Raw genomic sequence first — 20,961 nt, 5'->3', positions numbered from 1 at the left:
TTGTTGTGTACATGGTTTCAAACACAAGGGGCTATCAAAAGCATTGAGCAGTATGCCAGTATAATAGGAATGATTATATTAATTTTGCAGAAACTAATGGTAATGATAATGGTGTATTACATGTCAAAAATGTGATTGAGAGTATTCTAATACAGCAGTCACTCACTCTAATACAGCATTCAAGAAATACCAAAACATTCTAATTAAACAGTCAGCTATTAAGCATAATCCAGATTATGACTTTGAAACCATTTTCAGTATAATAAGCTTGATAAAAACACAATAGGCTATTTCAATACATAGCCTAAACATTTTGATCAATCTATTTAAAGCACATTGATGGGTTTGTGTATAAATAATACATAGCCTGAGCATATAATAATTATACAAACCCATAAATGACTATATGTATATATACAACAATTCAGCTATATAAATCTGGATGTCAGATATCTGGATAGTAATATTTCTATGGGTTTCAGCCCTACTATGAGCACCTATATTTATTTTACACTTAAGTCCATTGTGACAGGACCCAAACACATGCATGGCAAAAGTTTATAATGTCATGGGGTGATTGTCACAATTAAGGGTAGCTGTTAATTACATAATTTTGGAATTGATAGCTTAGCTAATTATAATCCAGCTATATACTGCATGTACATTATAGAACAGCTGGTTTGTGATTCATAAAGAAAAGCTGCCGTGAATGTGTGATAAGTTGCCATTAGCAATTTGTAAAGAAAAGTTAATCTTGTGGGTCACTCTTTAAACTGTAATTCTGTTTTAATAGTTTTGTAAGCAAAAATTGTACAAAATTTCTTATATGGAAAACTTTGTAAAGGATTCTAATAGAGCAGTTATTCATTTGAAAATATTTTTGCATGAAAAATTTTAATTTTTCTGCATGAAAATAAAGCGAATTACGATAACTCCGAGAAATAAAACCAAATTTTTATTTATATATATATATAGGCACTATGTACAATTGACCAAGATACAGTAGTTTCATTGATAAATCTGTGATTCAGTTTCACCTTCCTTAATCTTTCTGGCAACTTCTTTTCCTTCATCAGTTGTTTCCAAAATTATTTTCTGAAGAGGCTGTCCTGACATATAGCTAGTATACATTCTGTAACTTAAAATGTTGTGACACTCCAGTAGAGCAGTTATATATAAATGAAATAATAATAATAATAATATACCTGGTTGATTGTTTCATTAGGATAAGTGATCACAATGATGTAATAATTACCACACATGCCTTAATGATTATTGCATTATTCCTTTGTGGTTGTTCATAAGAACCCCAACACTACAAGTCTTTACCTTTACTTATTGTGCTAGTATTTATAGACTATGGCTAGTACTACATAAGACAAGAATACACAGCCACAACTATATATATATATTCACCTGTGCAATTATTATTACAATTACCAGCACGCTAACACCATAACCTTTTAGGATAGATCTGTAGCTGTGTGTCATAGAATCATGAATATGATGGTGCAATTATATAATAATTTATAGTTGATTGTATGCCGAATGTGGAGGAGATGACACTTTGTGTTCTAGCTAGCTACACAATTAATGCTATTGTAGTAAAATTTGTATTCACACAATCACAAATAATTCTTTGCAGTTGATGTTGGACAAGGACTACATTATGTAAGTGTAATTCAGCTAAAGAACTGTCACATGCACAAACATGCTACGAGACTGAAGGATGCTATCCAGAATGACATACATCAGACTGGAGCTCAGTAAGTATGAACACAATGGAATAATTGAAAAAGTATTGTTATATAATTAAAACTTGTCATGGTCAGACTTATTATATTACTGAACTCTCTACAGGGTAACTTGCTTGCATGTGACTTGTTTGTAACTGAACTGTCTCTAGGTTGACTCATTGTGAGGTGGACTCTTTTAGAAGATGACTTGTTTGTAACTGGCCATGGACTCTCTACAAAGTAGCTGAGCTCTTACAGGGTGACTGTAGTGTAGTGGGACTCTCTAGCTACATGGTGACTTGTTTGTAGATTAACTTTGACTTGTTATGTATATAGCTGAACTCTCACTTGTTACATAGATGAGCTCTCTAGAGGGTGACTTGTTAACACTCTAAAGCATTTGTTTTGATTGAACATTTGGAGCTTAAGGTAGAGAGGTCAAATGGTTTTAAAAGACAAAAAAACGTGCTTTTTTTAGCCACGGCATTGCTGCACATAGCTGCTTGCAGTTATGGCGACCATATCTAATTAAGGATATCTTGTGCAAGGGGTCTGAAACAAGCTGGAAATCTTATAGGTAGACCGTGAAATCTTCACTGGAATCAAAATCTGAAATCTTTTAAAATTTTAAAATTTCTGGATACACAATGATAGCTATTACACAATAATCGAGCCGTGAAATCTTTTGAAATCTTCACTTGAAATCTTGGATAAAGATTTTGAAATCTCATAGGCATTTTTGCTTGGTTTTGGACCCCTTGATCTTGTGCTTTGAGTGTATTCAAAGTCGTGTATCCTAAACAACTATGAAATCAGTTATAAATCCTTGCTACTTGAACTCAGACTCTTAATTAGGCCAGGCAAACTTGATTACTTGTTTCTCATTTGAATTTCCATGTGGGTGGGAGGTTATTTTTCATTATTCATTATCACAGAAAGTACTCCAAAATCAAGCTGTTTGTTACTCTATGAAGTGTTAGATGAAGTACTAGTAGTTACGTTTAACCACCGTTTCTGAGGTGCAAGTGACATTTGCTGTGCAGTGAAATGATAGCTAGCCTTCTTAGCATCAAAATAAGTGTGCACATGATTGATAACAGTAATAATGAAATTAAAGGTGGTGGGATGCAATTAAGTCACTCGAGTCACCCGCACAGAATTTTGATATCAGTAACTACATTACATTTACTCAGGGACACACCAGATCTTCCACATTCAATAAGCAAACCACTGTAGCTACTTATCAGTATCTATGCCCATGCAGCAAACTTCCACCACCAACTAACTTTCAGTCACTATAATTTAATTAGCTAGTTAATTTACTTTAATTACTGTACACGTAGCTATGTACTGGGCTGTAGGTACTGGTTGCCTGCAGACATTTGGCTTCTTGCCATAAAGCAACAATAAAACTAAATAATTAAAAAGTTGATATATTGGTTTGCCACACTGAATTGTTTTTGTAACAGCTAGTAATGGTCTTGATATAAATGGTTAAGTAATGTACCTATCAATACCTATCTTCAAAGCTGGCGACCATTGTTCTGTAAGAAATTATCGTCCCATCTCGCTCCTATCCAACACATCTAAAGTTCTTGAAAGACTAATCTACAACAAAATTATCACTCACATTAGTAAATATATTAGTTGTTCTCAGTTTGGTTTCACTAAAAACTGTTCAACCTTACAACAAATGCTAATTTTCCTAGACTACATAATTAACAGCCCCTCACAAACTGATGTGGTGTACTTCGATGTCAGTAAAGCCTTCGATACCGTATCTCATGCCATCTTGCTCAACAAACTTTGGTCTGCTGGAATAACTGGTACACTCTGGGCTTGGTTCAGGGAATATCTGACTGATCGATATCAACGTGTTTGCATCAACAACTGTTACTCCGATTTACTGCCAGTTCTCTCAGGTGTGCCCCAGGGCAGCATACTTGGCCCCGTGCTATTTCTAATTTATATAAATGACATGACATCATATATACACCAAAGCCAACTCCTAAAATTTGCCAATGATACCAAGTGTTTCATGCACATCTGTACTACATCTGACTACATCGCTCTGCAAGAAGATATCATCGCTTTATTTACTTGGTCCAGAGAGACAGATCTGAATTTTAATCTAAAAAAATTCGTACATTTATCATTTAAATGCAAGTTTGAAACCACTTACACCATTTCGGATATTACTATACCACATAATGACTCACACAAGGACTTAGGGCTCATATTATCTGAGAATCTAAGTTGGGACAAACACTACAAATCAATCTCTGCTCGTGCATACAAGGTATTGGGACTAATACGTCGTACTATTGCTTCTACCCATTCTACTTCTACATTGGTCACATTATATATTTCAATGGTTCAATCTCAGCTGCTCTATTGCACCCAACTATGGCGTCCACACCTGATGAAAGACATTTTAACTCTCGAGCAAATCCAGCACCGTGCCACTAAGTATCTATTAAATGATTACACCAGTAGTTACAAAACCTGTCTAGTAAAACTAAGGATCCTTCCTCTGATGTACCTGTTCGAGTTACAAGATATATTATTTGCAATCAAATCAATCAAGGTACAATCTAAACAGTTCAATATTCATGATCATATCAACTTCAGCTCAGCTAATACTAGATCCGGCACCAGCAACAAATTGATCATCCCTCATCATTTAAATAACGTATCTAGACATTCTTATTTCCATAGATTACCAACTCTCTGGAATGCCATGCCTATCCTTAACTTGGATCTAACGTTTCCTCTGCTAAAATCAAAACTAAAAACTTTTCTCTGGGATCATTTTATAACTAACTTTGAAGATAACAACAATTGCTCATTGCACTATCTCTGTCCTTGCTCAAGATGCCACCAGTCACGTCCACCCACCTCAAACCTGAACTACTTGTAGAATCTGTATGTATGTGTGTATATAAGTAAGTAAGTAAGTAGGTAAATAAGTAATGTAATGCACTTTCGCGGCTGTTGGTACATGTTACCAACAGACCTTTGGTGTGTTTACACCATAAAGCAATAAATAAATAAATAAATGTCAAGCCCCACCCCCCACCCCAGGGGTTCCCATACATCTACTAGGGATTTGACATCTACATTTGCCCCACCCCTGGGGCTTTTGACGGCGGCAGTTTGCTAACTTATACTATGCTTATACTCAACCGGCAACGTTTTGATGAAATAACTAGGAATAGCTGAATAGCGTGAATCTTAGTACAACGCGCACGCCGCCAATTTAGTTAATAAATAATTTAATTTCGTTCGAGCCTTGGTTATAGCATAGATTATATAGTCGTTACCCGGGATATGAAACGGAGTGCTTCGCTTTTGACACTCCGTGTTGTTGAGGCGCTTAACTACAATGCACAGGTGATGGCAAACTCCTAAATGACTCGCTAAAAGAACTATTTGAAGGTGAGCTAAGATAAAAATAAGGTAGTTATTACCAAGCTACATTCTTTATCCTCGTTTTTTTAAAATCCAATTTATAGCACAGCTACCAGTGGTCAAACGTTAATAGCCGCTAGACCTTACAGAAAACTAGGAGAACTGTGTACATATTCTGGTGACTCAGTCACCGGAATTCATGGCACTTATAAGCACCTTCCCGAGCAGATGTATAACAGCATGAGAGGAGCATGATCTGGCTACTGTAGTTGCTGTATGAAAGCATATGGCACTATCTATGCCGGCACGCATTCCGGACTAACTGGTCTTCGCACTTCAGTGACTGCTCCTGGGGTTGATGGGTTTTGTGTTGTACAAGACATAGACGACATTCGAATCTGTGACATTACAAGAACAGATCTAAGGAACAGTAAGATGATGCCTTATGCTACATGCGACTCGACATGCGATGCTACACCCATATCTTGTGAATGAACACCTGAAAAGTGGAAGAGGTAGTTACGGTAGTTTATACAAATGGAGTGTGCGATAATCAAGATGGTACTGTTTCATATCCCTGATAAAGTATAGTCTGTGTCACTGTGTAATCACCGTTAACTAAGACAATGCAACCAGATTTGCCTGAACAACATGCAGGCATGAATGTAACATCTGCTAAAGAATTGGTGTAGCTGCGTGAAACCGTAGAGTGGGGTGTTTATTATCTATGGTGAAGCATATGGTGACATCATTTGTTGCTTGCTTCATCTAGAGTGTACCGGATTGCATTCATTTCCAACCAACCTCTGCAATTAAGCCTTTTCACAAGGTACTGGTGGAAAATGTATTGTACCAGAGATGCGATTAATGACATGATCAAACGATCGATGCCACATGGTCATGGATGCAACCTCATAAATGGAATACCTCTGAGATTCACTAGTGGTAGATATACATGCAAAGTTTCTTGAATGAATGACTGAACTCCAAGTGGCCGATGTAAAAATAATTTGAAGGACAGTCATATTTTATTACATTTTTCTACATACAGTGTGTTATATCACAATTATTGTGCTACAATTATATCACAATTATTGTGCTACAATTACATATACAACATGAGTGCTTCCATTTTACTGCTAGATGTGCATGTGGTCAACTGACAACTGATTTACAAGTTGTGTTTCACAGTAAACGTTGGTATATGATGTACATGCAGATTTGAACAACATATGTATTATCACGTGGCCAGGTTGTACATGATGGCACTCTGTAGATAGCAGTGGAGACTACCATTAGCCTGACCACTAAAAAGTACAGCATCACCACTGACAACATATAGTGCTATTGTATTATGATGTCAGGTATGTGTCATCTAATGTGCCGTCTAGGGAAGTCTAATCAAAAAATTTCATCACTTGCCGAAGTCAGATATATATGATGAGATCCACTAAAACTGTTGAATAGCTCTCAAAAATGCAACTGGTCAATTTAAAGTTTAGAAGACAAAGGCAACCTGGCTGCTCTATTAAAAGCAGCTGAATTGATGTTTCACATCTTTTGTAGTACTAAATCACCTTCAGTAGTTACCGGCCAAAGCAGGCAGCTACCTCCATTGCTTCAGTGGTAGCTACACAACCTTCCTTTATTGGAATGGCAGGTTGTTTTCTACTAAATTTATCTGTATAACAAATTAGTGTAATAAATACAACACACATAGAAGTGTAAAATACATCACACATAATGAGTGAATTCTGTGAGTCATAGAAACAATCACCAGTAACACAACACTTTATTATATGGCTCATCTCAAACTATAACAATAGTAGATAACTTTCAATATAAAAATTATTGAATTAGTACCAGCAGTTCAGCTTGGCAGGTCCACAAAAATTTCTTGTTGCTATTAACAACTCTTACAAACAGCAGTCCACAACCAGACGTACCAGGATGAAATCAATAATATAACCAGTTATTATTAATCTTGGGTGAGTTCTTAACTGTAGAAAAGCATCGGACTGTCTAAATAGAAGCGTTATTGCAATGAATTTGGTACACAAAAATAGGCATGATCCGCTTCGCCCCAATTTCTCATAAATTACATAGAAACGTCAAAACACGGCCGAATTTACCGCTTCTTTTTAGCAGCATGGTCTTTTAGTTACTTAAACTCACTTTTAAACGAACAAACAATGGAGTAGAGTCGGTAGTTTTGCTTCACCATCAAGCAAGAACGAGGAGCGCATAGAAATAATTAACAACACGGATGCGGAATTTGGAATGTATTGTTGCTATTGGAGTGCGCGGTTACGTTTCATATCCCGGGTAACGACTATATAATCTATGGTTATAGCACGTGTCAGGGAGTTGGTTTGAGTGATTTCTACCCTATGTTTCTACTGCGCATCTGAAGAATTTTAAAGATGAAGTACAGTCTACGAAGTCTAAGAAGTGAGTGCATTCAACCATAGATACTAGGCGTCCGTAGATATTATTAGTCTCACCCCCAGACCTTGTGGTCTGGGGGCGAGACTAAGGTATATGCTACGCTATTATCTAACACGGTTCATGGATAGTAGAGGTGCCTTCTACTATCTATGCACGGTTACGCATAGCCAACCCGGCTAGCTAGTGAGAAAATGTAGTGGTCTGACCAGCGAAACCACGAAACGAAGAATTTTTGTATTGTTTTGTCACAGTGTTATACTAGAGAGTGCAGAATTCAGTGCAGAATATAAAAAACCACAATCGATTATGTGACCGGATTGGCGAAAAGGGGTTGTTGTACTTTACCAGTTAGGGTCTTCCACACACATCCAATTTACCAACTTTGACTATTCATAACTTTAGTTGGGGATAGGGTATTACCTTGAAATTTGGTCAGTAGTGTGCATAAACATAGAGAAATGGATGGTGTAAATTTCAGGCTTGTATCAGTTTTGAACACTAAGTTATGGTCTTCCACGTTCAAAGAATTGGATGTGTGGAAGACCCCTTTTCACAATCCCGTCACATATTACTGTTAATACTGATAGGCCAGGATGTTTCAGTCAAAGGATAGTCACTTCCATACCGCCAGTTGATACACTTGCGACCGGGACCAAGAATTGTGATCACGAAATTTAGCCTTGATCACTTGATTTCATCTATAAAAGAGCCTTAATTCTTGATCGTCTACCGTAAAGTACTAGTAAATTCTATCTTTCAAAGGTGCTTGATCGTCAATTTTTTCTGATGTCTTAATTGCTGGATTCACTGTACAAAAGCCCCTTGATCGCTTGATTGAATCTTGTAAGTGTTTCAACAGACAGTATTGAAGTGACTACCCCTTATCGGTTCACAGATGTGACAAGTTTAGTCTAGATGGTTTGTGTGGGGGCAGTAAATAAACTGTCTGGTCACTGTTGCACACACACATTCTGTGACTACTGCCGGAATGTTGGCAGAGCCAATTAGATCGCTTCATGGACTCTGTGACAAAACAAACACCAATTATTCAAATTCTTAGTGTAATAAAGAACTGAATCTAGATTACAGATTGCTTTTCCCAAAGTTTAACAACGTAGATCTTTGTTTACCTAGTATATAGCTCTTAAAAGTGTTAGCCTAAAGAAACGATTTTGGTTCACTACGGATTTGTGAAACGGTAGAATTATCGAAGAAGACGTTCAGTAATGATTTGAATACGTCACCAGGACATTACCAGCACGATTTTTTGTCTTAGTCTGCTCTCAGAGGTGATTATTACATCATCCTTGGTGCAAAATAGTACAGTGATGTAATCTAACAGTGAGTTCATGGAAAGTGTGCAACAGTGATCAGATGGTTCATTTTATTGCCCCCCACACAAAGCGTCTGGCACGCGAGACTAGTGACAGGTTGACCATGCAAACAGAAGATCTTGTAATGTCTTTTAGAGCAGTGCTTAGGTGCATTCGCTGCCCATACTTTTGTATGGGATTCGTGAGAATCAGTCACTGTTGAGACTCGGTGCTAATTAATCATTTTTCTTTTGAATAATTTAGTATGCATATTGTTTATTGGTGCTGAATGACCACATACAAGAGGTGAAGATTACACTATTGTTTCACGAAGCCATAAACCTCTACAGGACCTTAGTAAAAACGGAGAAACCGTATAGTTTCACAAGTCCGCCACCTCTACAAACATTTTTTGCCACCAGTTTAGCACTAGTTGAGAGAAACAAGAAGAGGTCCTAGCTACAGCTCTACAATCAACAGCTTTTCATCTCTTGTCAGTGCACTTTCATTGGCTGTAAAGTTTCTTGTAACCAATCTATTGCTAAACTTACTTGGCAAGTGACACAGAGTGTTGGGCAAGCATTGTAGAGCTGAAACTGGTTTTACTAAGGTCATATAGTATATTCCTAAATGACACACCCGCTGAATAAAATAAGATAAGGCTACAGTTTTTAGATGTACACCAATATCAGGAGGGGTAGGACATGATGCCACAATGCATATAATTTTGCATAATTTAATTGAATTCCAATGATAATTACATAATGAAAAACTAACCGTACCAGCTACTTGCATCATTGTAGATGCCAAAGTTGATTGTATTTACTACTAAGTAGTAAGAATACAACGAGTATTAACAGAGGTACCTGAAATTAAGACCAGTATTTATTGCAAAATTCACTGTAATATCGCTAGGGATTACCGGGGATTAGTAGATAAAACGATTTCAACTGTAGTGAAGTACCACTTCTGAAAATAGACACAGCACTAAACCTCATGGTTTACTAGAGCTAAACCCTATGGCAAGATGTACAGTACGGATACGTCACTCAATAATTGTGACGTCATGTCTTACCCCCTCCACCAATATAGTGTTGATAGAGTTGTTATGTTGTTACATGATGTGTAGGTTGTGATGGTGAGAGTGTTCCTGACAGCTTGAGGGTGACATCACACAATCCACAGGTATGTGATAATATACTGTTAAGTTGAGTTTGTTGATATTATGTTGTACTAGTCTTGCAGACTCTTTTGTGGTTCTTTATTATTGGGAGATGGACATAATAATGATTTTACCATTACTCTGTCTGTAGTAATATAGGGTTGTTCCCAATAGTGGTATGCAATACATATTGAGGTCGAGTCTACTGTAGCACATTATATTTTCTAGTACCTGTGTTATTGTGTCATTGTTTGCTGTATTCTTAGCAGTGGACTTTAGAGCCTGCAATAGTTCAACGAGCTTAGTATGTTAATGTAATTGTCATTGGAAATCAATTAAAGTATGTTAGATCATATGCTTTATGGCATTACGTCCTCCACCCTGCGTTCTCATAATCAAACGGTACAGTAGTACTTAAGGGTAAAATGACTGGCGGCACCCTTTATAAAAGACGTCTTACAAAACAAAAGTCAATTTTATAAAATAATATTAGTCCATCTAACATGAAATGCAGCATTAAAACAAGAAAACAGTCTCAGGCAGCCAGATATTGACATTTTAAAATATATTTCCAAAACTTGAATTGCTTGCCTGCCTGCCTGTCTGACCACAGTTGCAAGCCAAACAAAGCCGCCCATATTCACCATTTTGTGTCACAATAACAAACTCCCCAGTGGCGTATGCCTTTTGGGGGTTCCGACAAGTGTGTGTACCCTCTGCACCTTGTTCTTCCTTTTACCTTCAATCTGAGGAGATTGGTCACGCATTATAAGCCTATGCTGTAAAATTATGCAACCAAGCATTGTTTAGGTGTTAAGGCTTGTTTAGGAACTAGGAAAGCACCGCATTGTACTGAGAAGGTTTGTAAGGATGCTGGGATGTTGTGGTATGGATATATAATCCATCTTTTTGAATATTTAGAGGTATGAATGTTCAATTAGTTCAACACTTCTTTGAAATCACGAGATGCATGATGACGTATGACCAACCTCCTCTGATCTTCAATCAGGCTGGTCTTCGTCAAGAACTCACTGGTGTGTTAGAGTGTATTGGTGTTCTCTGACTGCTGTATTAGAGTAAGTAACTGCTCTGTTATAGTACTTTTGCAAACAGAAACAGCCAATATAAAAACGTTTTATGATATGTACTTTATTAACAATCCTTTTTGCATGTGGATGCTGTGTTATTAGCTGCCATTCCTGGATAGTAACTGCATGTATCACAACCTTGAATTATATAATAGCTATACGGGCACAATGCGGAGTCTATGAAATTGAAATTTATAAACCCTCAGGCCCTTAGTAGCGCCCTCGCTTTGCTCATGTGCTACAGTTTCAGACCTTCAGGTTTATATATTTCATAGACTCCACATTGTGCCTGTATAACTATATTTTACATTACGCTCAGATTAATTACCTTGTCCACGGCTGTTTTTGGCTCGGCAAAAGCTGCTGGTTTTCTTGTGATAATACTAGTGCCATAGCAACTATGCATGCTCACGTGACAAAATAAGCGCCCTTGTTACATCACTGCACGTGAAAATACGTACTAATTGGGTAAACCTAGATTTTGAGCATATGTTATATTGTGCCTGAAGGCGTGGAGTATATTAGAAAACAAGGTGGAATATATCTGAGATTTATTACCCACCCAAAACAGCCTAAATAGAGTCTAATGTTATATAATAGTTTGAGCTTATGACAATGCAAGTGTAAATACGTAAGATACATGAGCAGAAACCAGCTCAATTTTTTGGAGGCTGTGCGATAATCATGATAAAAAAGTTATTGTGATCAGTGATGTATTATAGTAAGGATATAAATGATTTTGTAATTATTGAGGTATATCAAGATAATAATTAAATCTCTGTGTATCCACAGCAGACAGTGGGGTACACTTGTCAGAAAGGTCACCTGTGGTGGTACACCTATATTATTCTTTGTGATGGCAGAATTATACATTGAGTTGCTGAAGCTAGATGACACGAGAGTATATGAAATGATGTTATTGTGCCAAGCCACTATATAATGAAGTCTTTGCATTAAAAACCTGCTATATGGTACTATTCTATTTCTTTTCTCTGTACATAACTCCTTTAGCCGATTGTCGGTATGGAAGTTTTGCTTTAATGTTGTGCAATTCAAATTTTCATGTTTTCATATAATATCGGTACAATGAATGAAATTTACTTTAGGTGACTGATATCTCAAACTGTTGTGGTTAAAGAATTTTATAAATATTAATTTAATACTGCGTTTACACTTGCCTCATATCATGCGCTGGCTCAGTTTGGCACGACTCGTCTCAGTTTTCACAACAGTATAAAAACCCACCGAACTGAGCCGAACAAAACTGGGCCAGCCATCATAAAACTGCCATGCCAGCATGACTCTGTTTGGTTTTTTATATTCAATGTGTCCACTAGATGCTATATCAAAATACTATTTGAATGGATAAAAGAAACACTATATCAAATGGAACAATTTAACACTTCATAGCAGGAAGAGCACATGATTACTTACTTACGGGTATTTACCACATTGTAATAAGGGATATTATTAACTGGTATAAGCCATTAACCATACCTAGATCTGTGCTAATTCGCCACTGTCTTTCTTCCTAACCACCTGTTAACAGAGTCCCACTTTACGCCATTTTCCAGGCTAGCACACTTCATTATAGTGGTTGGTTCGTACCAAGTATAAATGCAGTATAAGCAAATTGCGTAATGTATACATGTTATAGCAATCTTATTATGACTACAGATAATTATTTTCAATTTGCACTGCTGTTCATAAATAACATTAAATCTTTGCTTTATTTGTCTTACGTATATTGGTACTGTACATATTATGTTTATACAGATATTTCAGTATGCAAGAGTTCAAGTATCCTTATCTTGATTAACCCAAACCCGGCCTTGATTATCTGAATAGCCAAACTGATTGTTCTATTAGAGTGTTTTGTTAAACTTTCATGTTCTGTTGGAGTATAATTGAAGCTTTATATGTGACCTAATTTTAGAAAACCGTTGATCTACGCACAATAGTACTTTTGTAATAAAACACATTCAAAAACAATGGGTAAAAAATGCAAGCTTCAGAAAATAATTTATGCAAGTTTTTATCGTCTTGCTGGTCAATGAAGTGACACTCCAGTGGATATATCCTAGGTATCATCGTGTTCCCCTATTCATAGGGAGTTCAGAAATCCTTGTTTCATCTTCATACACAGGTGGGTTTCTGAGTTACGGATGTTTGTTTACGTTGTGGTGACGAAATAATTTATGACGATTTTTCTTCAATGAATTTGCCTTTCTTCCGGATCACAGAAGAATACCTTTGGCAAAAACTATACGCTGGTGGATTCACTAATTCATGGCGAATACAATGAGTGAAAGTACGCCATTGTATCAGTAAGTTATGATGGTTTATGTAAGCGCCTGTAGATTATTTTCTCGATGTCTTCTGTGCATATTGATTTATTTGCTCGTCCGGGTGTCTACTGCTGTATTTCCCACACTGCTTATCTTATGAAGCTGAAACTTAGCCAATCCATTCCTCTGTCCCTGTAGACAACAAAGAACCAATAAAACGAATTTTGATAAATGTGCATATATCAATGGTTTTCTAAAATTAGGTCACATATTGAATGAGATTATTAATGAATGAGTTTCATTTATTCACTTTAACTGAGTGCTTGTGATTGAACTGGCACACTGGTATTGGAGGTCCCACTGTACATACTTTTCTCATATCTATATAAAAATTTGTTAGTTTAGAAAAATTTTGTATGGCACAGTTGCCAATATATCGCATGTGACACTATTATTTAAGTCGGCAAAGACACGTTCATCCAAAAGGAGTAGACCTTCATGTGATAAAGATGAAGCTATCACTAATACACCAAAGAGGAGTAAAACTGATAAGGTTGTTTTGAACAAAAGGTTTGTATTTACAGTACAATATGTATACATGTGTCTGATATATTGGAGTGTAGGAAATCAAAGAGATTAGCTAAGAAGGAAACTACTCATTGTGAGGAACCAGTTATATCAGATGATGATGACTATATATGTGAGTGTAGTATACATGTATGTATGTACTGTCCATACATACATACAGTGAACAATCCAATCTTTTTTTAAAACTAGAATGAAAATTTCAAAAGGGGAATGGGATCACTGAAAAGTCACAAAACAAGAACGGGTCAATGGGGTAGTAATGTAAACCATAAATCCTTATTTTGACTAGTGCTGAGCGATAGTAGAAAATTCACTATCACGATAGATATTGAAGTATTATTCACGATACGATAGTATCACGATAATTACACTTTGAATCATCTTCAGTCAAGTTTTAAGTATTCAGTGCATGTTATGCATAATTAACACCATCATAGATTACTATTAACACCATCATAGATTACTATTAACACCATCATAGATTACTATGTGCTTAGTTTTCTTCTAAGTGCATCAATTAGGTAATTAATTGTGTGGGCGACTGCAATTTTTGTTATAGCCTTGCAGCCAAACTTTTCCATGATAAAGCAAGCCAACTAGTTATAAAACAGCTCTGCCAGCTTCTCAAGCAGCATTTTTAGTGGAATTCTAGACCCTTCGCAAAGCGATTGACTAATTGTGTGGGTGGCCGATAAATATACACAGCTTGTTGCAGCCTTGCAACCAAACATTTCGCGAATAAGCAAGCCTGAAGTTTTACAAAACAGTTAAATAACTTGGTAACAATGTTTCTAGTAATTTTACAGCAATATGGTGATAGTAAGCTGTAATTATCATATCGCGATAATGATTTTTTGATCGCGAGTATCGAACTATCGATATTATCGCTCAGCACTAAGTTTGACTCTCTGTCACAATATTTTAGCACTTCATAATGCTAAATAGGGATTCGTGCTAAGCTGTTTTGCCTAGTGCTAAGCTGCTTTGATTCCAACTATTTCTCACGTTGTAGAACAATTCTACGCTTTCCTTTTTACTGATAACAGCATGAAAAGTAGTGAAAATGCATCCTTGTTGGACTTCAACATTGGCTAACAATCCCATCAAGGATGATTCACAAAAATTTGAAGCGTACTATTGTAGAGTGATGGTTACCCATATAGCCTCTACCAAATTTTGATGGTCTGTGGTGTATAATTTTGAAGAAAGAAGACCGTGTGACTAGTTAGGGCATGTTTCATATAATAGTAATAATGCAATGGCATCTGGTGACACATTATTCAGTGAATAAACAAGAGTTGTGACAAGCTAAAGCATAATACCGTCCCTCAAATACCATTAGTTATATCAACAGTTACTTGGTAGACTAATGGAGCTTGTCCTGTTAGTCCACTGAAATGCTTTGCTGTAATGGTCTATGGGTTCTGAATTTGACCACAGACACGCTGTCCAAGTAACTTTCTTACAGCTGCACTTAAACTTAATTTGTTCAGCGCCACCTTAACTTGTTAGACACCTTACTATAGCTAACAGATTCACCAGAGTGAACCATGCAGAGTATCACATTTTGTTATACTTGTAATCTGTATAATAGGCCTATAAGCATTAGACACCCTTACTTGTAAAGCATACAGTACATAAGGTATATGCTACATACTACGCATTCCTATAAAATAAGTACATAGCTATTTTCATACTACATGTAAAGTCTCAGGACTTTCAGTTGTCATCATCGTACATTGGCATCCTTAGTACTAATAGCATAAACCCACAATGGCTAATAACACACCAAGATGTTATGTATACTGAACCAACTATACGTAGCTAGCTACCTGTCACAACACACATGGAATTCTGACAAGTAAACATTTTAGTAATCTACCAGTATACCATGAATGGTAGCTTTACGTTATCATTCTACTTAAGACAAGACGCTATACAAAATCACCAGTTCTGCCAAGGATGGAGTAGCATTGCATAATGTTTGTTTAAATTTTATGGGTTATTATTGGCTCAATAGTATTGCACAGGCTGTATTGTGTAGTTGTTAAGTGTCAAGAAAACATGCTAGTTTGTACATGTGTTAGTGGTTCTGCTACATGGATATTATTTCAGCCATTTGTGTCCTACTTAATGCCTTACTTTAAACACATACAAGATTTTGACCCATGGATTTTAATGGAGATGTGATAGAGGTGGTGTCTTATATGATAAACAAGTACACAGAAAAGTTTGGAATTTTCAACTAGAGTAGGAACCATAGCACATTGATAAAAAGTACTGAAACAAGCTGGAGTAGAGCACGATATTAAATCTCAGTAAAACAATAATATCCTTACTGTGCTCAAGATACCATAGTGGAAATGCACAGTTGGGATATAATACTTCTTATTTTGTTACTGTGATTTAATATCATGGACTACTCCAGCTTGTTTCAGTACTTTTTATCAATGTGCTATGGTCCCTACTCTAGTTGAAAATTCCAATTTTTTTGGTTAACTTGTTTGTTAACTTTTTTGTAAATAATTATTATGACTGGTGAACCCACACATACTGCATCTGGAATGGCACTGCCGCCTCAGCTATATATCAATTATTGTCTGAAAAGTGATGAGTTATCCATTACGCTTCGTTGTCAGCTACATATGTTCAACCCGTTACACAGCAGTATGAGTCAAGAAGTGTTTGAAAAGCACCTCTGCAATCAAAATAGCCACTATAAAATATATGGACGAATCTGTTACGAAGGGAAGCCATCACCTGCTACCACCAAATCAACACTATTTGCTGTCAGCAAAAATGAATGGAACACAAAGGAGGACACTGTTAAGTCCATGAAGAATGCATTGTATGTACTGCAGTATGCCAAAAGGCACTTTTCTGGCCGAAGCGATGTCGAACAGTGAATAAGAATCAAGCCCGTAGCTTTAGCAGTTATTGAGTTACGCTTGTCTGAAGGCATTGGTCAGTTACTTACTTACTCAGTCATTCAGTAGAAAATTCCATAAATTTTTTTTCAAATTCTGTAGCAACTTTTTGAAGGCATTTTGGGTTGATCTGAAAGCTTGTGTGTGCTTAGTTTTACCTAACCAATGCTGCCTCATCGTTGTCTGGGAAAATTGAGGTTGGTTTTTGAGTGATGCTATTTTGTGGGCCACGCGTACTCCTTTGTGGTCCTGTAATAGGATTAATTATGTTATTGATGTATGCATATTCTTGTATCTGGTGATCGACACATGACCTCCCTCTCTCGTCCATGTGCTTGAGTTGTAAGTGTGTTCGATGTGTGCGCTGCAGCCAATGAGTGGGAATGGCCAAGAAACTAGTGATACTGCCTATGTTACTCAGGGGATGTGCTTGGGCCATTTACGAGTTTTTGGGAGAAACTGAAAATGCATCATATGACGCTCTCAAGAAGGCCATAATCAGCAGACTTAATCCTGACACTGATGAGGACCATCTTGCAGCCCACGAGCAGCTAACACACAGACGTCTTTGAGAAGGAATGAAAGACTAGTTGAACTCGCTCGAGATATAGGAACACTGTTAGATCAATCATCCCCTGGACTGCCTGCAGAGATTCACAACTCAGAGCTGAGATTCCATTCAATGAGTGCTCTACCTGAGAAGGTCGCTCCTCAGTTGAAGTTTTTACCCAATGAAACATATGCACAGACAATTGCTAAGGCTAGAGAAGTCATCCTGATATATCAGAGGGCAGACACAAACACAACTCACCCTGTAAGCCATGTGAAAGAAGTTGAAGAGTCAAGCTGACTAGACTAAATGGAAGAAACCCTGAAAGTGATGACAGAACAGTTGGCAGCATTAAGTGTCAACAAGGCAAGCCCCCGCACCAAACGTTGTTTCAAGTGTGGGAAAGTGGGCTATATAGCCAATAACTGTTGTTCAAGGAGTTAGCTGATCTGCTATAATTGTGGAAAAAGGGGACATAGCTATCAGAATTGTTGGAGTCAGGGAAATGGCAGGGGGTGTCCTGAACCATTGAGCAGGGGGCACTCCCTAGATTTAAATAATGTTTGACCTGTTGCACATGTTCCTGCACTTGCACACAACAATTACACTGCTTTTGCACATGGAAACTTGAACAGCAACCCATTCACAATATTGTTAGATTCAGGAGCATCATGTTCAGTCCTCAGCAAAGATCACTTGTCACCACCAAACATTAAGCCAATTTCCCACACCAAATTAGTGAATGCTGATGGAAGGGAACATTACACCCTGTGGCATAACTAATGTAACTGTGACTCTGGGACCATTTTCTACTGAGAATTCCTTCAATGTTGTTGATCACCTGTCTGTACCAACCATACTGGGATGTGACTTTCTGAGAGAACATGGATTTGTGCTCGACTTCAAATCCAATACATTCCACAGAGCAGATTCTCCGGACCAAGCATTGCCATTAGAACTGACAGAGATGAAATCATGTGGTGCAGTTACCATTGGTGACGATTGTCCCCAGGCCATTCCTGTAAGGTGCGCCGATAAGAATTGTATTCAGTTTGTGATGCCCACAGATGTTCACCCTGAACTGGAATCAGTCATACAAGAATTTGAGGAGCTATTCTCAAAACAGCTGGGACAAACAAATGTGACAAGGTACGTCATAGAAACTGGAGAGGCAATGCCAATCAAAGTTCCACCTTGACAGATACCCTTTCACTATGCGGAATGGGTATTCACTATGCGGAATGGGTACACGCCCAGCTAGAAGACATGGCCAAGGAAGGAATTATTCGCCTGAGTACAAGCCCACGGTGTACCCCTGCTGTATATGTGCCTAAGAGCTCTGGGGAGGTAAGAATATGTGTGGATTTTGTAAAACTCAACCAGGTGACTAAGAAGGACTCCTATCCAGTGCCACAACCAGAGGGCCCTCAATAACGACTGGCTGGGAAGAAAGTGTTCTCTAAATTGGACCTGAGGAATGCCCACTGGCAATTCCGAATGGATGAACAATCAATTGAGAAGACAGCCTTTTGTCCTGGACCTGGCTATGGTCTCTGGGAGTTCACTGTTATGCCGTATGGGCTGACTGGGGCCACACAGACATGTCAGAGAGCCTTGGATCATACTCTACTACATGTAAGAATTATGTTGATGACCTCATAGTGTTTTCAGATGACATGAATAACACATCAGTGATCTTCGCCAAGTGTTGCAGAAATCAGGTTTCACACTATGTGGATCAAAATATTTCTTTGGCAATGCTAAAGCTGGTTTTGAGTACTCTTCTGCAAGTGTGACACCTTCTCCAGAGAAGACAAAGGCTGTATGAGATTGGCCAACACCTTCTTGCAGCAAGGATGTGAGATCTTTTCTTGGCCTGGTAAATTTTTTCAGGAGGTTCATTCCCCACTTTGCTGTTGTAGCTCACCCATTGACCTCCTTGACAAGCAAGACTACTCAGTTTGTTTTTGGAATCTGAGTAACAGGCCACATTTGTAGCCTTGAAGCAAGCCTTACTGACACAGCCATTGCTAGACTACCTGAAAAGAAATGACCAGTTTGTGCTAGCCACAGATGCTTCTGAGATCGGCCTAGGAGCAATCTTATCCACCCAATGAGGCACTGTCGTTGAATTTGCCAGCTGCACCTCAATAAGGCTGAAGGGAACTACTCAACAACCGAGAAAGAACACTTGGCCATTGTTTGGGCTATCCACAAATTTCAACATTATCTAATTGGAGCACATTTTTTACTGGAGACTGATCACAAACCTCTTGAATGGCTGAAAACCACTAAAAAGGCAAGCAAGTCACGCTCTTAGCGGTTGGAACTATTGTTACTAGAGTTGTGTGCCTTTCAATTTTCCATAGTACACCGACCTGGGGCAGACAACCCACATGCAGATGCACTGTCAAGGCATCCACTACAAGTAGTGACCATAGAAATCTCTTTAGACCATGTTGCCATCACCCAGGCCCAGAGATCAGATCCGGTTTTGTCCCAATCAGTCCGCCAACTGGGGGCCAACCAACCACCACAAGTTACTGGCAACTGGAGAAAGTTCCCTCATCATCAATACCTTCAATTGTGGCAACAATTGTTCCTCCAAGATTCAGTCCTCTACTGCAAGGTGAAACATCACTCAGCTGCAGAAGAAAAGTTGCTCATTGTGGCTCCTACCACTCTCCACAAGAAATTTCTTCACATAGCTCATTATGCTGCTGGTCATCAAGGAACTGACAAGACCCTAGCCAGACTATTGGACTTCACTTACTGGGTTGGAATTGCCAAAGATGCAGGCCATGCACTATTGCACCAACTGTATAACTTGTCATAGGTGAAGGCCCTGGCAAGACCACCAGCTCCCCTACAACTGATTGTGACCTGGGAATTGGTAGCGGTGGACATCCTCAAAGTCCCCATGTCAAGTAGAGGAAATCAGTATTTGCTTGTGGCACAAGATTATTTCTCCAAGTAGCTCTTTGCAATCGCACTACCTAATCAAAAAAACAGCTACCATTGTAGCAGCACTTCGAGATCAAGTTTTCACCATGGTTGGACCTCCTCAAAGATTACAGTCGGACCAGGGGAGAAACTTTGAGATTCATACCTTGTCTGAGTTATGCAAGGCATTTGGGGTAGAGAAATCCCATACAACACCCGACCATCCAATGAAAGATGGACTAGTTGAGAGGATGAATCGCTCTTTGCTTAACTTATTGAGGACACTGATGGAGAGGCAACTCAACTGGGAAGACCATGTGCAGCTTCTTCTCTTTGCATACCAAATCTCTCGGCATTCAACAACAAGACTGTCACCTTATGAAGTGTTATTTGGATGAAATTCTCCCCTGCTTCAGTTACCCTTACCACCCACCTCAGTATTCTCTGATCCAGATGATTACAGCTATCAACTCCAACGGAAGCTCATGGAGATGTGGGAAATGGTAG

At 38.1% G+C, this 20,961-nt stretch overlaps 1 protein-coding gene and 1 long non-coding RNA gene across 2 annotated transcripts in view; one reads left to right on the top strand and one right to left on the bottom strand.

Moving 5' to 3' along the window:
- Positions 1–4,249: 4,249 nt before the first annotated feature.
- Positions 4,250–4,781, bottom strand: LOC136253965 (uncharacterized). Its single transcript, XR_010700212.1, has 3 exons — positions 4,720–4,781; positions 4,561–4,659; positions 4,250–4,512 (listed from the first exon to the last, which is right to left on the bottom strand). It is a non-coding gene; the product is annotated as an uncharacterized lncRNA (long non-coding RNA).
- A 2,585-nt stretch (positions 4,782–7,366) lies between these two features.
- Positions 7,367–20,961, top strand: part of LOC136253878 (zinc finger protein ZFP2-like) — a 34,961-nt gene continuing 21,366 nt past the window's right edge. The window contains exons 1-4 of the mRNA XM_066046539.1: positions 7,367–7,598; positions 10,038–10,093; positions 13,907–14,016; positions 14,070–14,146. Of these exons, the coding sequence (XP_065902611.1) occupies positions 7,571–7,598; positions 10,038–10,093; positions 13,907–14,016; positions 14,070–14,146 (271 nt within the window). The 5' untranslated portion in view covers positions 7,367–7,570. The remainder of the gene's footprint in view (positions 7,599–10,037; positions 10,094–13,906; positions 14,017–14,069; positions 14,147–20,961) is intronic.

The sequence above is a fragment of the Dysidea avara genome, chromosome 1 (genome assembly GCF_963678975.1).
Source record: "Dysidea avara chromosome 1, odDysAvar1.4, whole genome shotgun sequence".
NCBI lineage: Eukaryota > Metazoa > Porifera > Demospongiae > Dictyoceratida > Dysideidae > Dysidea > Dysidea avara.
This window is presented reverse-complemented; position numbering and strand designations above follow the sequence as displayed.